The 17,618-nt window shown below is 40.8% G+C and overlaps 1 protein-coding gene and 1 long non-coding RNA gene across 12 annotated transcripts in view; one reads left to right on the top strand and one right to left on the bottom strand.

The window, feature by feature from the left end:
* The window catches only part of LOC138748315 (plexin-B2-like), a 217,020-nt gene that overhangs the window by 11,128 nt on the left and 188,274 nt on the right, over positions 1 to 17,618 (bottom strand). For all 11 annotated transcript variants that reach the window (XM_069908265.1, XM_069908264.1, XM_069908269.1 and 8 more), the window contains 9 exons: positions 17,202 to 17,375; positions 15,072 to 15,208; positions 11,665 to 11,765; positions 10,266 to 10,495; positions 7,714 to 7,892; positions 4,763 to 4,829; positions 4,519 to 4,665; positions 3,108 to 3,264; positions 907 to 1,007 (listed from right to left, as the gene is read on the bottom strand). In XM_069908265.1, coding sequence (XP_069764366.1) covers positions 907 to 1,007; positions 3,108 to 3,264; positions 4,519 to 4,665; positions 4,763 to 4,829; positions 7,714 to 7,892; positions 10,266 to 10,495; positions 11,665 to 11,765; positions 15,072 to 15,208; positions 17,202 to 17,375 — 1,293 coding nt within the window. The remainder of the gene's footprint in view (positions 1 to 906; positions 1,008 to 3,107; positions 3,265 to 4,518; positions 4,666 to 4,762; positions 4,830 to 7,713; positions 7,893 to 10,265; positions 10,496 to 11,664; positions 11,766 to 15,071; positions 15,209 to 17,201; positions 17,376 to 17,618) is intronic.
* The window catches only part of LOC138748329 (uncharacterized), a 37,180-nt gene that overhangs the window by 1,923 nt on the left and 17,639 nt on the right, over positions 1 to 17,618 (top strand). Inside the window, exon 2 of the long non-coding RNA XR_011347937.1 lies at positions 15,722 to 15,787. This is a non-coding gene — a long non-coding RNA (uncharacterized lncRNA). The remainder of the gene's footprint in view (positions 1 to 15,721; positions 15,788 to 17,618) is intronic.

Below are 17,618 nucleotides of genomic sequence, written 5' to 3'. Positions count from 1 at the left end.
TTGGTCCCTTTAAGCCCACCTGCCCGAGTTGCGCTGCCATCTCTCCCCCTCCAACTTCGCCTGCCTGAGTTGCGCTCCCATCTCCCCACAACCTCACCTGCCTGAGTTGCGCTGCCATTTCCACTCCCGCCTCACCCACCCAAGTCAAACTGCTGTCTCTCTCCCGCCCTTGCCTACCTGAGTGCCCTGCCATTTCTCCCCCATTGCCCGCCTAAGTCACACTGTCGTCCCTCCACCCACCCCACCCATCACCTTGCCTATCCGGGTTGTACTGTCATCTCTCTTTTCCATCTCCACCCCCCCCCCCCACCGCTGTACAAGCGGCAGGGGAACAGCCCCCTTCTCAGTTCCCCTGCAATGGCACAGTAGTTTCAGCTGTGTTGGGGATTATGAATAGCGACGACGGCCATTGAGATGCTGCTGGGCCCAACTGAAAGAGCTGCAAAGCTGGACAGATATCAGTATATGTGCTTTTAAAGTAGCAGAATGACACAGGATTTTTCAAAGCAAGTTGAGCAAGGGTCATGCTCAACAGGTAGGGTACTTATAAAGTAACAATAACACTAATTAGCAATGCAGAATGTGATGAGATACACTGCAATTGAGCGAGTGTCATGTCGGGTCACATTTGGCACTAAACGACATCTTTGATGAGCAAAAAAAAGTGCGGGTTTTTGGAGGTGGCCAGTTTTTTGAACACCGGATAAAAGGTTAGGCACCTGTATACAATCAGTCTTCATTTGGATTGCATTATTATTCATTTACAAACAAAGTTCAGTTTACAAGAAGTGAATATAGTTACAATAATGAAAGCTGTGAATCATAGATTAGACAATGCAAACTGATGCGATGCACAGTAAGCCCATCAATGTGTTTTAGTACAAATAAGAAAGTCATGTTACCCACATTATAGTGTCGTAAAGTGTTTATACGTCTCCATTTCCCTTCTCGTTCTGAAGTGACATCAAGGTCTGAAAGGATTTGACCAGTAGAGCCAGGTCGCCATTCTTAAAAGGAAATAAAATTGAATGTTATCTCTACAGAAATAAACTGCTCTCCAAAAGTATTGACCTAAATTGAACAAATTCTCTGGTGAATTGGAAATTAACTACCAGCATGGTGCTCATGAGCCAGTGTTTTTATAATTTTTATATCTGTGCATTACACTGGTCAAGGACAGAATACATTGGAGGTCAGAAGCCAGCACCGAGTCCAGGGCAATTCCTGATCAACTGGAACCAAAGGCAGACTTGGCCTGTGGACCCATAATCGGAGGACTGTTGCCTCTCGAGGAAGATTCACAGCTCATTGGGAGTAATTTACTCCAAAATACAAAAGTAGCTAGGAGTGGCACAGGAGGTCTTTGCGTTTGCTACATAAAGGACACTGTTTGACCTGCTAAGCTTCTCCAGCATTTTACTGCTGTATGATTCTGGCCATTATTCTTATATTGACAGGAAATCAGGAATAGCATGGGGAGCTTAGTAACAAGGGCAGCACAAGCGAATCTAACAATGTTATGTAGACTATAACTAATAACATCATCAACCCCAAGAACCTGACAACCCAGTTATTAGGCAGGAGAGATCATATTACAACAGGTTATTTTTATTATTCACTAATAGGATGTGGCTGTCATAGGGAAGTCAGAATCTACTGATTGGCATAAAGATAGTTTTAAAACCAACTTGTAATGCTGTAATTCACACAATGAACATACTCCAACAATATGCTGTCACACAGGGGATTCCAGCATTCTGATAATGATGAAGGGAGGTGATGACTTGTTTCAAAGTCAGGACAGTGTAGGAACTGGAGGGAAACATGTTCCAATGCACTTGCTCCTCTTGTCCTTCCAGATCATTAAGGTCTCTGTTCTGGGAGGAATTGCCATCATCACTGGGTAGGAACCTCAAAACACTGATCTATCAGCTTTATGGGAGTATTGTTGGAGTATCTCCCCTGCCTTAGAAGTCTTAGCGAGTGGCTTCTGGCAATCCTGTAGGAAGGAGTGAATATTCTAAACATGGCATTCTTTTACAATCCTCATCGTTGGCCTCCTAGATTGATGGTAATAATAGAATGAAGAATTTGAACACTGAGAATAAAATCCCCAATTTTCAACTGTTAAATCTGGTCTAATTTTACCAATGGTAGAGCTATACATTATTGATGAGAAGACAGGACTTTGTCACCCCTCTGCATCTGGCATTGCAGATTTGGAGTAAAAATTAATCAACTGCTGGAAAAACTCAACACCTCCATCTTGGTCTACCTCATTCAGTGCTTGCGATGTGAATTCATCGATGCTCTGACTGCCTTGGCCATCTTGAGCTTAGAGTTGCACGTCACTTCATCGCCCCTTCCCGTTGCACGTCACTTCATCGCCCCTTCCCATTCCTACACTGGTCTGGCCATCCTCTGCTTTCTCCATGTATCTTCCTCCCCAGCTCCATCTGCCCATCTCTCATCTGATTCCACCTATCAGGTTCCATCCTATCCTTCTCTGGCACTTCAAATATACTCTCCCCACACTCACTTTGTGTCCTGAACCAAAACATAACATTTTCCTCCACAAATGTTACTTGACTCACCAAGTATTTCCAGCAGATTATATTGTAATCTAGCTTCACAGGACTATGTGTTGTTCTCTCCACATCTACCACACACTATTTCCTTCAAAAGCCCGTCACCACTGATGAACCTTAAAGGATACAGTATCATGGGACATGAGTAGTTTGACATGTGGATTACAAGACTATTGTGAGGGACAATTAGAAGTCAACTACTTTGTTGTGCATCGAGAGCTGCATTTTGACTTCACTGCCATGTGTGACAGATAGCATCTTCTATAAAGGTCAATTTATAGATTTATTACTCATTATTTAATTTTATATTGGAATTATTTAATCACCTAATTTTAAATTCCTAAATATCCAGACCAGGATTTGAATTTGTGTCTCTGGATCAACAGTGCAGGCTTCTACTTTACTGGTCTAAATGAAGGAAGATTAGAAACATTTTCAGAAGAGGTGAGGAGCAAAAACAGCTCTGGAAAAACCCAGTGGAGGTGAGGGAAACAGAAATGACCAACAAAAATAACTCACCTAGAACAACGCTCTCTAGTGCAGGCCTTAGTGAAAAGGGAACATTTCTATACACTTGGTCAAGGATTTTTTCTTTGACTTGAGTTATGCTGTCACAGTTTAAGACCTTTACTGGCATAGATTCTCCATTATCTCCTTGTACAATTACATTCAAAGTCTGGGGGAGGAAAAAAAAGACAGTAAAATAAACAAATAGTACTGCATGAGTCTCCATGAGCAGTGTCCTCCCATCACCACATACCTGGTTTAGACACGGAGTGTTCAAGAGGCAGAAGACTGCAGATATTGGAATCTGAAGGGGAAGAAAACAAACGACTGGAGGAATTCACGGGGTCAGACCGCATCTGTGGAGGGAAAGGAACGGTCGAGTTCCTCCAGCAGTTTTTTTTCTACAACTAAGGTGGGAACATTTCCAAATATTGTAATCATTCTTTCATCAGATCTTGAAATTAGTTTTAATCTCAAGGAATCTAGAAAGATTTGTTTTTTTCTCGAAGAGATACTTGATGCTGGAAGTAATTACAGTTGGCCTGGTCCCTTCTGCAAATCTAGTTTTACGTTAACGCCCAACATCACCTATCGATATCTTCCCTCTGCCATCTGTTAAGTACAAGTTGCTCGAAAAAAAAAAAAAAAATTTTAGGCAGCATTTCACTCCAATGCAAATAAAATTTAAAGAAATAATTGAACTGCACTCATTCTAAGATGTTAACAGGATGACAGAAAGCTATAGCGTGGCTGCAAAGATGCCGGAAGCGAATCCACGGATACTCGGTGACTCTGAAAGGGATGCCCTTGCATTTCTTACTCTAAGATGTGACGAGCAATACTAATGGCGATTCTTTGTCTGACTTATGGCAGAGTAAAGAAATTTTTGTGTAATACATTTTCTGTGTTATTACATGATAATAAAAGAAACTTAAATATTCAAATACTTGTCAAATATTTTATCTATTTGTTCACCTTTGGTTTAAATCTGGTCATCTCCAACATACACAAATGAAAGCAGCTTCAAGTTTTAAATGTACCAATTATTCAGTTATTTATCTAAGTACCAAGCCAATCAGAGCCAGCTTTGAACAAAGTTTAACATTACAGCAGTGTTGGGGGAAGAAAACAGACCGTAGAAAGCTCACAGAATATCACTACAGTAAAACCTCTGGTATCTGGCACCTATGGGGATTAGTAGATGCCAGATAAATGAATTTTCAGTTGCTTGAGATTGCGTGTTGTGTGGATTGGCGAACTAATGGCGAGGCGCACCGATTTTAAACTCACATTTTTTACCTGTTTATTTTCAGAATTTTATTTGCTTGAATTCCAGATAACAGGGGTTTTACTGTATTTATAATTGATGGAGAGACAAAATGGTTTATCATTTTAGTAAACCTGCATAAGATTGTGGGCTTACCAGCACATTATACTCCACGTCCTCTCCCAACAGTCCTGTGTCATTTAGTGTGTATTTGGCCTTTTTCAGTTCTGCATCAACTGGTCCTTTCTCTACTTGATGCTTCAACCCTTTGAACAGCCTGTACAGTGGCTCACCAGCAGAATCCTTAAATTTATAAGTGAAGAACAAAAACCCTTCAGGTTTTGGGATAATATTAACATGTGGCCAGAATCCAGAAACATGCACAATCACTTGGATTTACCTTCAGAAACTGGTATAGGCAGATAGACATCCAGTTTGAAAGCATCCTCTCCACAACCGTTTCACTTCTGGCAGAAAAATGGAAAAGCACACACCTTGTTTTAAATACATTTAACAATGGGTTCATAGTTTGTGCTCTGCTGTGTTTGTTTCCTCCCCCAAAATATACTTTGCAACAAAATACACTGCATTCCATGTCACCATTCAACATACAAGTCCCTTACACTTGTTTATAGATATTCCCTGAGTAAGCAGATCAAGGAGGGGAACCTTCCCCTCCCCCCCCTCCCCCCCCCCACCATGTTATATCTAAAAGGCACTAACTGTGGTCTTTCCCCTTAGATTCTTTGCAATGGCTGCACCATCCCTCTTCACTCCAAACATGTTTGTGCCCTTTAGTTACAGGCAGCTCCTTTCAGCGGCAGTTAGTGTTAATCTCCATGTGTTCCTGAGAACAGTACCAGCCACACAGAGTACTGTGCTGCACTATTTTGGGATAAATTTCAATCATCAAGATCACAGAATCTCCTTTCTGACCTTCTTGACAAATGAACATTCCAGACGGAATTACGAGATGGTTCCGCACCTTCCACAACCACCTGATTAGCAGTACGAGGTGTCTGTGTAAAGTCTTGCTGGTTGCTTGAGTTAACTGGTAATGAGGCATTGCACCAAATAACTGCTCAGGTGACAGCTTGTCAAGATCTCCTGTCTTATTCTACCTTAATTCACTGACTGGGAAAGGATTTACACCCTCAAAGAACATTTAATGAACCAAACGTTCTTTTATGACAAGTGAAAGAACTCAGCATTGTGGAAATCAATATTTTGGGTTGACACTCTATGTCAGACATGAAGAGAAGTTTCAGGTAAAGAGTGGATGATGGGCAGATGGAACAGGTGGGTGGGGGAAAGGTGAAAAAAGGGAGACAAAATGTGTGCGAGTGGTGACCGACCTCAGGTGGGGGCTAGCTAGAATTTAATTTAATGGATTGCCAACTACCCAAGCAGAACATGAGATGCTGATCTTCCGATTTGTGTTTGGCCTCTCCAATAACAATGAAGAAAGCCAAGGACAGAATTTTATAGGAGTCATTGCCCCAGAAAGTTGCTAGATCTGCTGAATATTTTTTTCCCCAAATTCCAGAATTTGTAGTTTGGGGAGGCATGTTTGGCATAGCAGTGATCAGGACTGGGGTTCGAATCCCGCACTGTCTGAAAGGAGTTTGTATGTTCCCCACGTGCCTGCATGGGTTTTCCCTGGGGGCTCCGGTTTCCTCCCACCGTTGTAGGTTAATTAGGTGTCATTATTACTGTCCCAGAAATTATTTAAATACCTTAATTTATATTTCTTAGCTGCTGTGATGGAATTGTAACTCAAGGATCATCAACAACCGAGAACCACCACACCCCCACCATTTATCAATTTATTGTAAATAATTTTTATAAATTGTATGAATTCTAATAAAAGACAGAAGACTGGACATACTTTACATCTGAAGAAAAACTGAAGGTTATTCAGTATCTGCAGAATGAAAAATGAAAGACAACCAACCACTTTAAAAGAACTTGGAAAAGCTGGAAGGAAAACGAATTAATGAAAGGAAGAAATAAGAAAAAGTGCAAAGGAAAGACAACATGATGATCATTATAAAACACTGGTTCTGTTCTGGAAAGATGCAAGTGCATTATAGAGGGAGCAGAACAGAATTACTAAAGCAATTCCAGGAAGAGATGTTTTGGTTTTGCAGGCGGATGGAGATGCTGGGGATGTTGGGACATAGGATGTTGTGAAGGGATCTGATAGGGTTGCGAGGGTATTTCAAATCAAAAAGGATATGGAACATTGGGAAGTGAGTAACTATCCTCATTGGACATGTTATGAAGATGACTGGCAAGAGAACCAAAAACAACAGAAGGATAACCTGTCCAACATCTGGAATTGTTTGTCAGAAGGAGTGGTAGAGGCAGTTTTAATTGTTGTATTCAGAGGGAACTGGACAAATTTCTGAAAAAAAAGAGGAATTTGCAGGGCGAAAGGTAGAGGATGGGGAAAAAGACTAACAGGATTTCTCTGGGATACACCCAAAACAAGACAGGGCAAGTTCACATGGCCTGCTCCCATTCTGTCATTATTTCCAAAGTAAACTTGTCAGTTAAAGCCCATGGTAAGGGATTCTAGGACAAGAGGGCATAACCTCAGGATAAAAGGGAGTCAATTTAAAACAGAGACACAGAAAATTTTCTTTCGTTAGAGGGTCATGAGTCTGTGGAACTTGTTGCCACAGGTAGCTGTGGAAGTGAGGTCATTGGTGTATTTAAGGCAGAAATCAACAGGTATTTGATTAGTCAGGGCATCAAAGGTTATGGGGAGAAAGCAAGGGAGTGGGGCTGAGTGGGAGGATGGATCAGCTTATTGGGTTTTGTGAAAATGAAATCTTATTAAATGTTATGTCAAAGAAAACATGAAAATGAAGAAAGAATGTAAGCCATGAATACAAAATAGGCTTATCAACGAATAAAGGAAGGAAATTAAAATGCTGGCACAATAGAGTGGGAACACCGATCTTGTAGAACAAAGAAGCCAACCTCAGAGGATTGAGAATCCCCTCTCTGCATGGTGCTCTGACTGCAGACGTCAAAGGAACTGAGTGGCTTCATCATTGGAAACCACTGCACAGGTTTCAACAGGCCAATTAAATTAAGCTCACGAAACGTTGACCTTATTTCACAGACAATGGAATTGAAAATTAGAAAGCGACGTTTCCTCTGTCAGAGACTTACTGCAATCCCACTCCCTAACAGCAACATCCATTCAGCTATAAGCAATGAAGCAGAAGAAAGATCCCATTAACCTTGAAAGACTGCCTTAAATGAATGGGGTGCATTGTTTCTGACAATTCAGAAAATGCATCACAACACGTATAGAGGTTAAGGGCAGCATTCACTTACCTCCGGAGCATGAGCTTTGGGTTTTTAGCAACATATTGTTGCATGAGCTCCAGGAGTAGTGTCCTCATTATATCAGTGTAGTATTCCAGCTTTCCGTGCAAAGCAATAGTAAGCAAAGACGCAAAATAAACTTTCTCTCTGGCAGAGAAATCTTTCTGACTCTCGAGTGTGCGAACAAACTATTAATTTAAAAAAAAAGAGAGAAAATTGGGTTTCATGAGAACTTGTATGACATTAAATAAAAAGGTGCAAACTTGCTCAGACGAGATGCAGCCTTCCCCAATCAGCAATCTTGAGCAACACCTGGGGCAAGAGGCAGAATCGGCTCATTATGTAGCAATGGAGATGCTTTTTACATCAGCTGGCAGCCAGCAAGACAGTGGAACTGATGATGTCCCTGTCGTATTTTTTTACCTTCTGTGCAAGTCGTTACTGTAGATATACAGATTGCATGATAGTGGAACTAAATCAACTGCAAACAGGGCACAATGCTTCATTGGTCAATTGCTTAAACAGTAACAGGCCAAACACCATAAAATTAAAACATTAAAGTAAACAACAATAGGGATGGCATGGTTAGCCCATTGATAGCACACTTAGTGTTGTGGTTAGTGCAACGCTGTTACAGTGCTGGCAACCAGGATTCGAATCCCATGCTGTTTGTAAGGAGTTTATACGTTCTCCCCTGTGCTCAAGTGGGTTTCCTTTGGGGGCTCCAACCCTCCAAAAACGTACCAAGGTTGTAGGTCAATTGGGTGTAATGGGTTGTGGGCTGAAAGGGTCTGTGAACGTGCTGCAGGTCTAAATTTAAATTAAATACAAAATATGTGATTTTGTTTAAGATCGCATATTTTGTTCCAGTGATGGTCCACGAGTTGGAGATTAATACTTTATGAAACATTGCAGTTAGTTTCCACACTGTTAATTTCTTACAGCAGATTTTTAATATTCCTAGGAAAAATTAAAGGAAGTAAAATTATCCTCACCCTTCAAAGTGCTTTCCCTGCTCTTCTGACGTTATTGTTTTTCATTTGCAGTGCTCACAGAGTTACAGTGGCACTCAGATAAGTGTTATCTATTGTGTACTATCCAACTAACCCTGCTACCTTTATGGGACAGATCAGCATTCCAAGCCAAATATTCTGCAGATTGAGGTCAGTTCACCAGCAGGGAGAAAATGCAAAATTAGCCTCAGCCACTCAAACCTCCAGGTTTGATGGTCGACGGAGGTTAGTGTTCAATTCGATGGTCACACCCCTTTCTGAAATTCAACTTGCACAGGACTGGTCACAAGGGCGATTCCAACTATCATCCTTAATAATTGTACACCTGATGTTCAGGCAGAAAAATAGGAGATGGTGTGACTGGTCTCCCTTATTTGCTTCTCCACAGCAAACAGCATGACTTCTACCCCAATGATAAAAGAGTGGAGAGCAAGGGTCATGGCCCCTGTCCTTTTTGCTAATAAACACACCAGAACTCAGCTGGTCTTTTCAGCATCTATAGGAGACAAAGATATATTGCCGACGTTTCAGGCCTTCTTCAAGGGCTCATGCCTTTCTGCAACCCCTACACCAGGGAACTCACTTGCTGGCTGCAGTTTTTTTTCAGTATTCTCTGTTACTTTAAAAAATAAACTGAAACAAGAGGTCGCCTAACCCCTCGAGTGCATTCAACTATTTTCTGGTACTCACCTTTCTAACCGAACCCCTCTATCCCTCAATTCCTGGAATATCCAAAAATCTATCAGTCTCAACTTTAAGCATTCTAATTCTCTAAGTATCCATAATATTCTGCTTATGGAGGATCGTAAGCAGAATGGAAGGGAAAACTTTGTCCCACGGATACGAGATTAACCAAAGTGCTTGAAGTGAGAGGTTCCTTGCCCCCTTATCCAAGTAAATATCTGTGAGGATTTTACTTCCAGAAATGCAGATAAATTTCAATGGGCTATTTGGTGGCAGTGACCTTGAAATAAATTTTGTCTTACTTTGCAAAGTGTCCTTCCACTAGTTGGATAGATTGCCTGCCTGACACAATGGCCTTTTGAAAGGACCTCTTAAAATCTGACAAATGTAGCCTGCTAAAGAGCAGGAAAAAAATTACTTCTGCAACCCCACTTAGAAAGACCCCTCTCTCTACCAGCCCGATACAATGCCACCCTACAGACAACAAGCAGGGGCAGGGCACACAACTGGCCTGCTATTCACCAGCGATTTGATGAACAAAGCTATCAGAATCGGTCAGATAGCTACTCGTTAAAATCTCATGATTCTGTTCGAGTAACTGCGAACAAAAGTTAGTTTGGTTTTTCAACGAGGATAGCTGACAGACATTATGCAAAATCTAAGTGCTCGTTGAATTTAACCAGTCGCCACTGAAACACCTTCACTCTGACCATGCAGGTCATCTCAAGTATTTACTCATAATGTTCAAATTTAATTTCCCTCCTCTTTTGAAGAACTGCAGTACATGTACAAAGACAGATTCGATTCCTGATTTTCAGTTTATTCAATCTGAAAAATTAACTGAATTGTTCAAATTAAACTCACATGAATCAAGAAAGATTTGCTGTTCAGCAAATTCGAAAACTGATTGAGAGCCAGCTCCACCGTTTGTCGCCTTGCCTCAGGAATTTCCAGTTTACCGGTTATCATCACATCATTTTCTCCATCCTTTGACGGCAAGAAGAAGACACGGTCAGTGTAGGTTTTATAATCCAGAAAGGGAATGCCAACATCATTTACATCATTTGAGTGATCTTCCATTTCGGTCACAAGATCTGGAAAAAGAGAAGAAAATATATTTTTTCCCAAAGGTAAAAAGACCCACAGATTTACGAGCTTAATTCTAATAGATTCTTAAGTCCTCGCTTCCTGCCTTCACTTGAACATCAGAATCACTAGAGATAATATTGAGTAAAAACATTGTGAGGTAATGAAACACAAACAGGTGTTAAATATCTCTCTTTTCGTTGGACTGTTTGTGAAAATACAGAATGCAAGGTCAGCTTGCAGCCACAGGAGATTACAAGAACCACACTGACAATCTGGAATTTACAGATTCAAGGCACAAAGACTTCATTGGCTGGTTCAATGCAAAGACCATGCGCTCATTTCACAACTTGTCCACCCACCTGTAAATCCTTTTACCACTTCTCTCTATTCAAGTTTAACATATAAACTTACATACAAAATTTTAAGAGAAATGCATAATAAGTCATCTCATAGCGATACAAGTACACAAAAAAAGGATGGAACTACGTTAAACAGTTCCTTAATCCACATGTGGAACAAGTTATGAATTAATCGATGATAACCATGTTACGCCCATATTTACCAACTTAATCCAAATTTAAAAAATTGATGAAAAAAAAATTCTAAAAATTAAATCTAATCGACCTTCTCCCTTCAATCAAGGTTACCTTGTAAATGAAAAGGGGATGAGGGAGCGGATAGTGGCCTCCAGATGTCAGACAGAGAATCTCCAGAATATTCAAAATTCTTAAGCCTTCCAATCATGATAGAATTCTATCTTTACAAATTCAAACTGTCTATCTTTAATATTGTATCTAATTTTATCCACACTTAAGTAGGACATTACACCATATAACCACTGTGTATGGGTAGGTGAACAGTCATCTTTCCATTTCAGTAAAATTGCTCGTCTGGCAATCAGCATGGTGAACGCTAAAACTTTCTCCTGAGTTGCAGACAGAAGTATATCTGGCACACGTGAAAAACCAAACAAAGCAAAATGGAAAAAGTTCTATATTAATCTTAAAAATCATTGATAAAGTTTGGAATACTTCACTCTATTCTCAAAAGGAAGAGAGTGCAAAGATATAAATGAAGTCTTGGCGGGTGTCAAAAATACGAAGACTGACACTGTCTAGAATTGTTTATATACCATGCTTTGCAATAACTGTCAGAAGCCAGAATTTTTTTTTACCAGTGAACTCTTTCTTGCATCGATCTCTCACACTTTCTTCAAGGCTCTCCAGTTGCAGTTGAATCTTCTTGTACTCACGTTCTGCTTGTTGGCTTTTACGCCTAAAATATAAATATCATACTTTTACCAAAATCTAATTATCTTGGTAAAATATATTCTTGTTTAAATTTGGTATTTTTACTCTGAAGAAAAAGTCTTCTATGAACAAAATATTTTGATTCTGTCACTGAAATATTTCAAGCCACTCATCCTTGGGCTAATTAGATGTCAGAAGAACATGAGAAATAGGAGCAGGAGTCGACCATCTGGCCTGTAGAGCCTTTTCCTCTATTAGGTTCATGGCTATTCTGCCTGTGGACTCAGCTCCACTTATGTGCCTATCAGATATGCCAACATTATACAGTAAAACCTCTGGTATCCACCTATGGGGATTGGTAGATGCTGGTCAGTGAATTTTCTGGTTGCTTGAGATTGCGTGTTGAGTGATTGGCGAATTCACGGCGAGACATGCCAATTTTAAACATCCATATTTTTACCTATTTATTTTCTGCATTTTTCCTTTGCTGGTTGTTTGAATTCTGGATAACAAGGGTTTCATTGTAATAGGATTTTGATGCCTGGGATTGGTGACACCTGCTAATGTATGACCATTAATAATTTTAGTAGCATGTCTTTCTTATTGCTTTTCTCACAGCTGACGAGTCTTCAGCTTGTTGGGTCGTATTCATATGGATGGACCAGAATGCAAACCTCCATCCAGACAGTCCTGCTGATTGTTGGGGAGGTCAGGCAAGCAGCAGGGTGGACATTTAGTAGAATGCTTGGATTAAAAACGTCAATGTCAATTTTTCCTACAAATTCCTTGACCTGTGCATTCCAATAGGAATTTGCACTGTATTCATCACCACTGATTGGCGAACATGGAAGAGGTGCTCACTTTGCAGCCATTCACCTGTTGATCCACCATGTAAATCCTTCCCCTCTCTTCCCTCTTCTCCAGTGAAAGAGTGTAAAGATATAAATAAATAACCTTGGAAGGTGAACCAAGGATGAGAAGGCAGATGTGTCCGAGTGGTAACAGACATGTAGAAAGCAAAACTGTGACCATGAATATTTCACTCCAAGTTTTAAAAAACATGGAAATAAACATTACAGAAAATGGTAGCTTCCACTTTCTACGTCATTCATCTTCTTGCACGTCTCCAGTGAAGCAATGTGAACCTAAGCAACAGCATTAAAGCTTTCCAAAACTACAGAGTTCATCAATTTCAGATCATAATAATCGCACCCATTTTTTCCCTCAGCAACTAGTGGTACTGAATCTGCCATTCCCAAACCAATCCTTTTCTATAATTATGAAGGGATGAGGCAGGCACAAGCAAGAGCAAATTGGAAACAGATGTGTAAGGGTCAAAGCATGGGTATAATGTGGAGTAAGTTTGGGGACTATGTGCAGGTTTGTCCCACTGGGACAAAGGGCAGGACAAAGATGGCAGGAAAAGGGAACAGTGGCTGATGAAACAAGTCAGGCAACTAGTCAAGAGGAAGCAGGAAGGGTTCATGAGAAATATATGCCTGGAATGAGCTTAAGAAATAACTTAGGAGAGCTCGAAAGGGGGCGTGAAAAGGCCTTGCCATGTAGAATTAAGGAGAGCCCCAAGGTCTTCTATGCATTTGTGAAGAATAGAAGGTTGAGAGAATGAAGGTGGGGCCATGAAAGAATAAAGGAGGCAACATGTGCCTGGATGCAGAGGAGGTTGGGAGGTGCTAAATGAATACTTCGCGTCAGTATTCATTCACAAGAGAAAAGGACCTTGACCACAGTGAGGTGGAAATTGAACGGGCCTGTGTACTGGACAATATGGAGATTAAGGAAGTGGAAGTGTTGGATCTTCTTATGCCCAGGGCCAGATGTGATATACTCCATGCTGCTGTGGGAAATGAGAGAAGAGATAGCTGGGGCAGTAGCTATGATCTTTGAATTCTCTTTGGCTGCAGGGAAGGTGCAAGAGGATTGGAGAATGGCAAATGTAGTCCCCCTGTTTAAAAAAGGTAATAGGGAGAATCCTGAGAATTATAGACCGGTGAGTCTTACGTTAGTGGTGTGCAAACTATTGGAGAGGATTCTTAAGGATAGAATCTATGAGCATTTGGAGAAGTACAGTCTACTCAAGGATAGTCAGCATGGCTTTGAGAAGGGAAAGTTGTGCCTCAAGAGTCTGTGAGTTTTTTGAGGAGGTAACAAAGGAATTTGATGAGGGCAAGCCAGTAGATGAGGTCTACATGGATTTTAGCAAGGCATTTGAAAATCCAGAACCAGGAGTCACAGTTGAGACCAGTTCCTTGTCAATACTTAAGAGTAGGTTAGATTTGTCCCTTGTGGCTAAGGGGATCAAGGGGTATGAGAAGAAGGCAGGAACCCGGTACTGATCAGCCATGATCATATTGAATGGCGGTGTAGGCTTGAAGGGCCAAATGGCCTACTCCTGCATCTATTTTACTATGTTTTTTCTATGAGAGATTCATCCAGAAAGTAATGAGAGGCATGGGATCAGTGGAACCTTGGCTGTCTGGATAAAAAATTGGCTTGTAGGCAGAGAATAGTAGTAGAGGGAATGTATTCTGCCTGGAGGTCGGTGACCAGAGGAGTGCCGGAGGGATCGGTTCTCAGACCCCTGCTATTTGTAATTTCTATAAATGACCTGGATAAAGAGACAGAAGGTTGGACATATGTACAAAGTTAAGGGAGGGAACTTCAGGGGAGACATCAGGGATAAGTTCTTTTTTTATATAAACACAGAGAATTGTGGCTGCCTGGAATGCCCTGTTGGGGATGGTGGTGGAGGCTGAAACATTGGGGCATTTAAGAGACTATTAGACAAGACACATGGATGAAAGTAGAGGGTGAATGGATTGGGAGAGATTTTCTTTTTAGGAAAGAATATATGGGTCGGCACAACATCGAGGGTCAAAGGGCCTGTACTGTGCTGTATTGTTCAATGTTCTTGCCTTGTTACTTTCTCCTTTGTTTTGCAACATAGCACCTTGTCCTGCTTTGATCAGAACACCCCTCCTTACCTTGACCTTCAGTTTATCCTGATCCCATATTTCCTTTGAAATATTGCTGCACACCTAACATTTCCAGTTCCAAAACCATTTTCTCTCCACAAATATTGTAAATTTCCAATATTCATCATTTTTTTCTTGTGATATTTGAGACTACAAACAGCATTGGTTTATAAACTATTCAAGATCTGATGCATGAGAGAATAGTTTCCATTCTGAGTTGGTTCTTTTATTGCTCCATGGCTTTGAGACAAAGATGGGTTATCACCCTTCAGTCAGTCGCAAAATCCCAGGACTAATCTGTTGATGAATTTTAATAAAGCACAAAATGTTCAGCATACCTGTAGCAGTAAACAAAGATGCTGATAATCAACCCCATTGGAATCAGGACAAGGGGCAAAATTAAACCGAGAGGCAGCTCTGCAGGAGTGTCATATTTTACTTTCCCCAGCATGTATTCTCGGTATCCCATTTTAACCTGGTGAGAAAAGAGCAGATTCCATTGCAATTAACGTAGTTAGAATCAGAATGTATTGTCGTGAACATATCACAAAATTTGCTGTTTTGCGGTAGCATTCCAGTGCTCTAAATTGTGTTTTGAAAATAAATAGATTGATAGTGCGAGAAAGTGAGGTTGTGTCTATGGTTCCCTGTCCATTCAGTTTGCAATCAAATACAAGATCATTTATCTATATTTATTCAAAAGGTAGGAAAGGCATTTATATTGCTTCTATTCTTCCCTCAGAAATGCAAAATAAAAATAACTGAGAGTTTAGATTTTGAGGGTCCAGCCACAACACTGTAGTATTCCACAACACTGTAGTATTCCACCCCCCCCACCCACAAAAAAAATTGCCGAAATGATAAAAGCATGATTTTGACAGCGGCAACCCAGAGTTCAATCATGGCAACTGAATCACCACATCTCCTGAGAAAACAACCCTGCTGGTGTGCTTGTAGAAATATTTTTAATTATTCATTTATTTTTCAGGATCTAATCATCCTTGGCAAGGCCCGAATTTATTGTTCATTCTGAGTTGCTCTGGAGAAGGTGAAGGTGAGCCACCTACTTGAGTTTTTCCAGTGCTAGTTGTGAAGATACTCCCACAGTGCTATTTGGCAGTGAGCTTCAGGATTTAAACCTGAAAGAATTGTGGTGCAAAAATTCAATGGCAATTCTTCCATGCATCCAGAGCCCTCATCTATTTTAAAACCAGCAGTTGCAAGTTAGAGAGGTGCAGCCAGAATGGCCTGGACTTCTCAAATTGGAGGTGCATGTTCTGCAGCCACTGTGCACTAGTTGTGGAATTAATGGAGGATGGGATATTTATCAAGAGAGTCATCTGTCTTGGATGCTGTCAAGCTTTGAATCATTGAAGATGCATTCATCTACACGTGCTCCTATTTGAAGATGGTGGAAAGGGTTCTGGGGTGTTGGGAAGTGAATGTCTCACCACAGGACTCATAACCTCTTACTGACTCAATGTTAAATAGAACTGAATCTGTAGAATGGTGATCAACAACCCCCACCCACAGGATGTGGGAATCAGTGACGGCTCGGCCAACAAATGTCAAAAGTACGTGGTGATGGTCATTGGATGCCATTCTCGTGCAATCAATATTACTTGCCACATATCATGGAGGCACAAACTGGTTTATTTGTGGGGGAGTTGCACCTTGAACTGATGGTGGAATCATAGGCAAACGTTCCCACTTCTGACCTTATGATGCCGGGAAGGTCATCGATGAAGCAACTGAAAAACGATTGGCCAGTACACTGCCTCGATGACCTGCAGTAGTGATATCCTGGGCCTGGGTGTCACGACCTCCAACAACCACAACCACCATCTTTTGTGTGAGGGATGACTCCATCTATTGGAGAGTTTTCCCTTTAGAACTCCATTGACTTGTTCCCATTTATCGTTGTGTGCCTGACAATATTCCGTCATTTAAATTATTTATCCACTTTTCATTTCCCTTTCTATCCATCTCCAACTATTTGCCTGAAAGACTTCTCTAGCCACCTGCCTCTCCATTTTGACTGAATCATTAATCCTTGCCACCAATGCCACAACAATTTGATGTGTATTCGTCCAGTCACTCTCAAAACCTCTCAGTTCTTTACATTCCTCCTTTCAACCTTCTCTGCTTTGGAGGTATTCATCTGTGAAAAAAAAGTGCTTTGGTTGGGACCTCATTCTAGTTCATTCAATTTTAAGCACACTACATTTTCAAGGAACACACAGAAACTGGCCTCAATGTAGAAATCAGCAATTAAAAGTTTCTCTTGCTCTTTCCAGACTGGACAAGACAGTCAGCATTAAATCTAACCAACCTTTGCAAGACAAGCGTTTGGGTTACTAATCCCACTCTCAGTACTGTGATGGAAGATAAATCATGGGCTTTTTAGGCCTGCTACAATTTATTCATCTTGCTTGAAATGAATCTTTGTAAGAATTTAAAGTACGTACGACAAATTCCGGAAGGTCATCATTCATGTCTCTTTTTACCCGCTTGGGTGGCGGTTGCTTTTCTGGAGGGGTGCATACAAAATCTTTCACGGAAAGCGTCGTAACTTTACATTCCTCGATTCCAATGTATGCTTTCACCTCTTCTGCAGTCATTGCATCATTTAGACCAGATCCCTAAAAATCACATAATGGAGAAGCTTTGATGAAATACAAGCAGCAATATTTGTTCAAGCTAACCTTAACTTGAGGCTCAAGCATAATCGTCTGCCCTCATTTGATCGTCTTTGTGCAAAATGCTCATTGCCCTCAATACAAATCCTCTCACAATGTATGGGGAATTAATCCAGATGGGTTAAAAACACAAAACACATTCCCAATTAAGTGCACACAAACCCAATGCCTTTTTTATGTTAGGTG

Source organism: Narcine bancroftii, chromosome 13 (genome assembly GCF_036971445.1).
Source record: "Narcine bancroftii isolate sNarBan1 chromosome 13, sNarBan1.hap1, whole genome shotgun sequence".
In the NCBI taxonomy this organism is placed as follows: Eukaryota; Metazoa; Chordata; class Chondrichthyes; order Torpediniformes; family Narcinidae; genus Narcine; species Narcine bancroftii.
The sequence above is the reverse complement of the archived record's forward strand: the minus strand, read 5'-3'. Positions and strand labels throughout refer to the sequence as shown.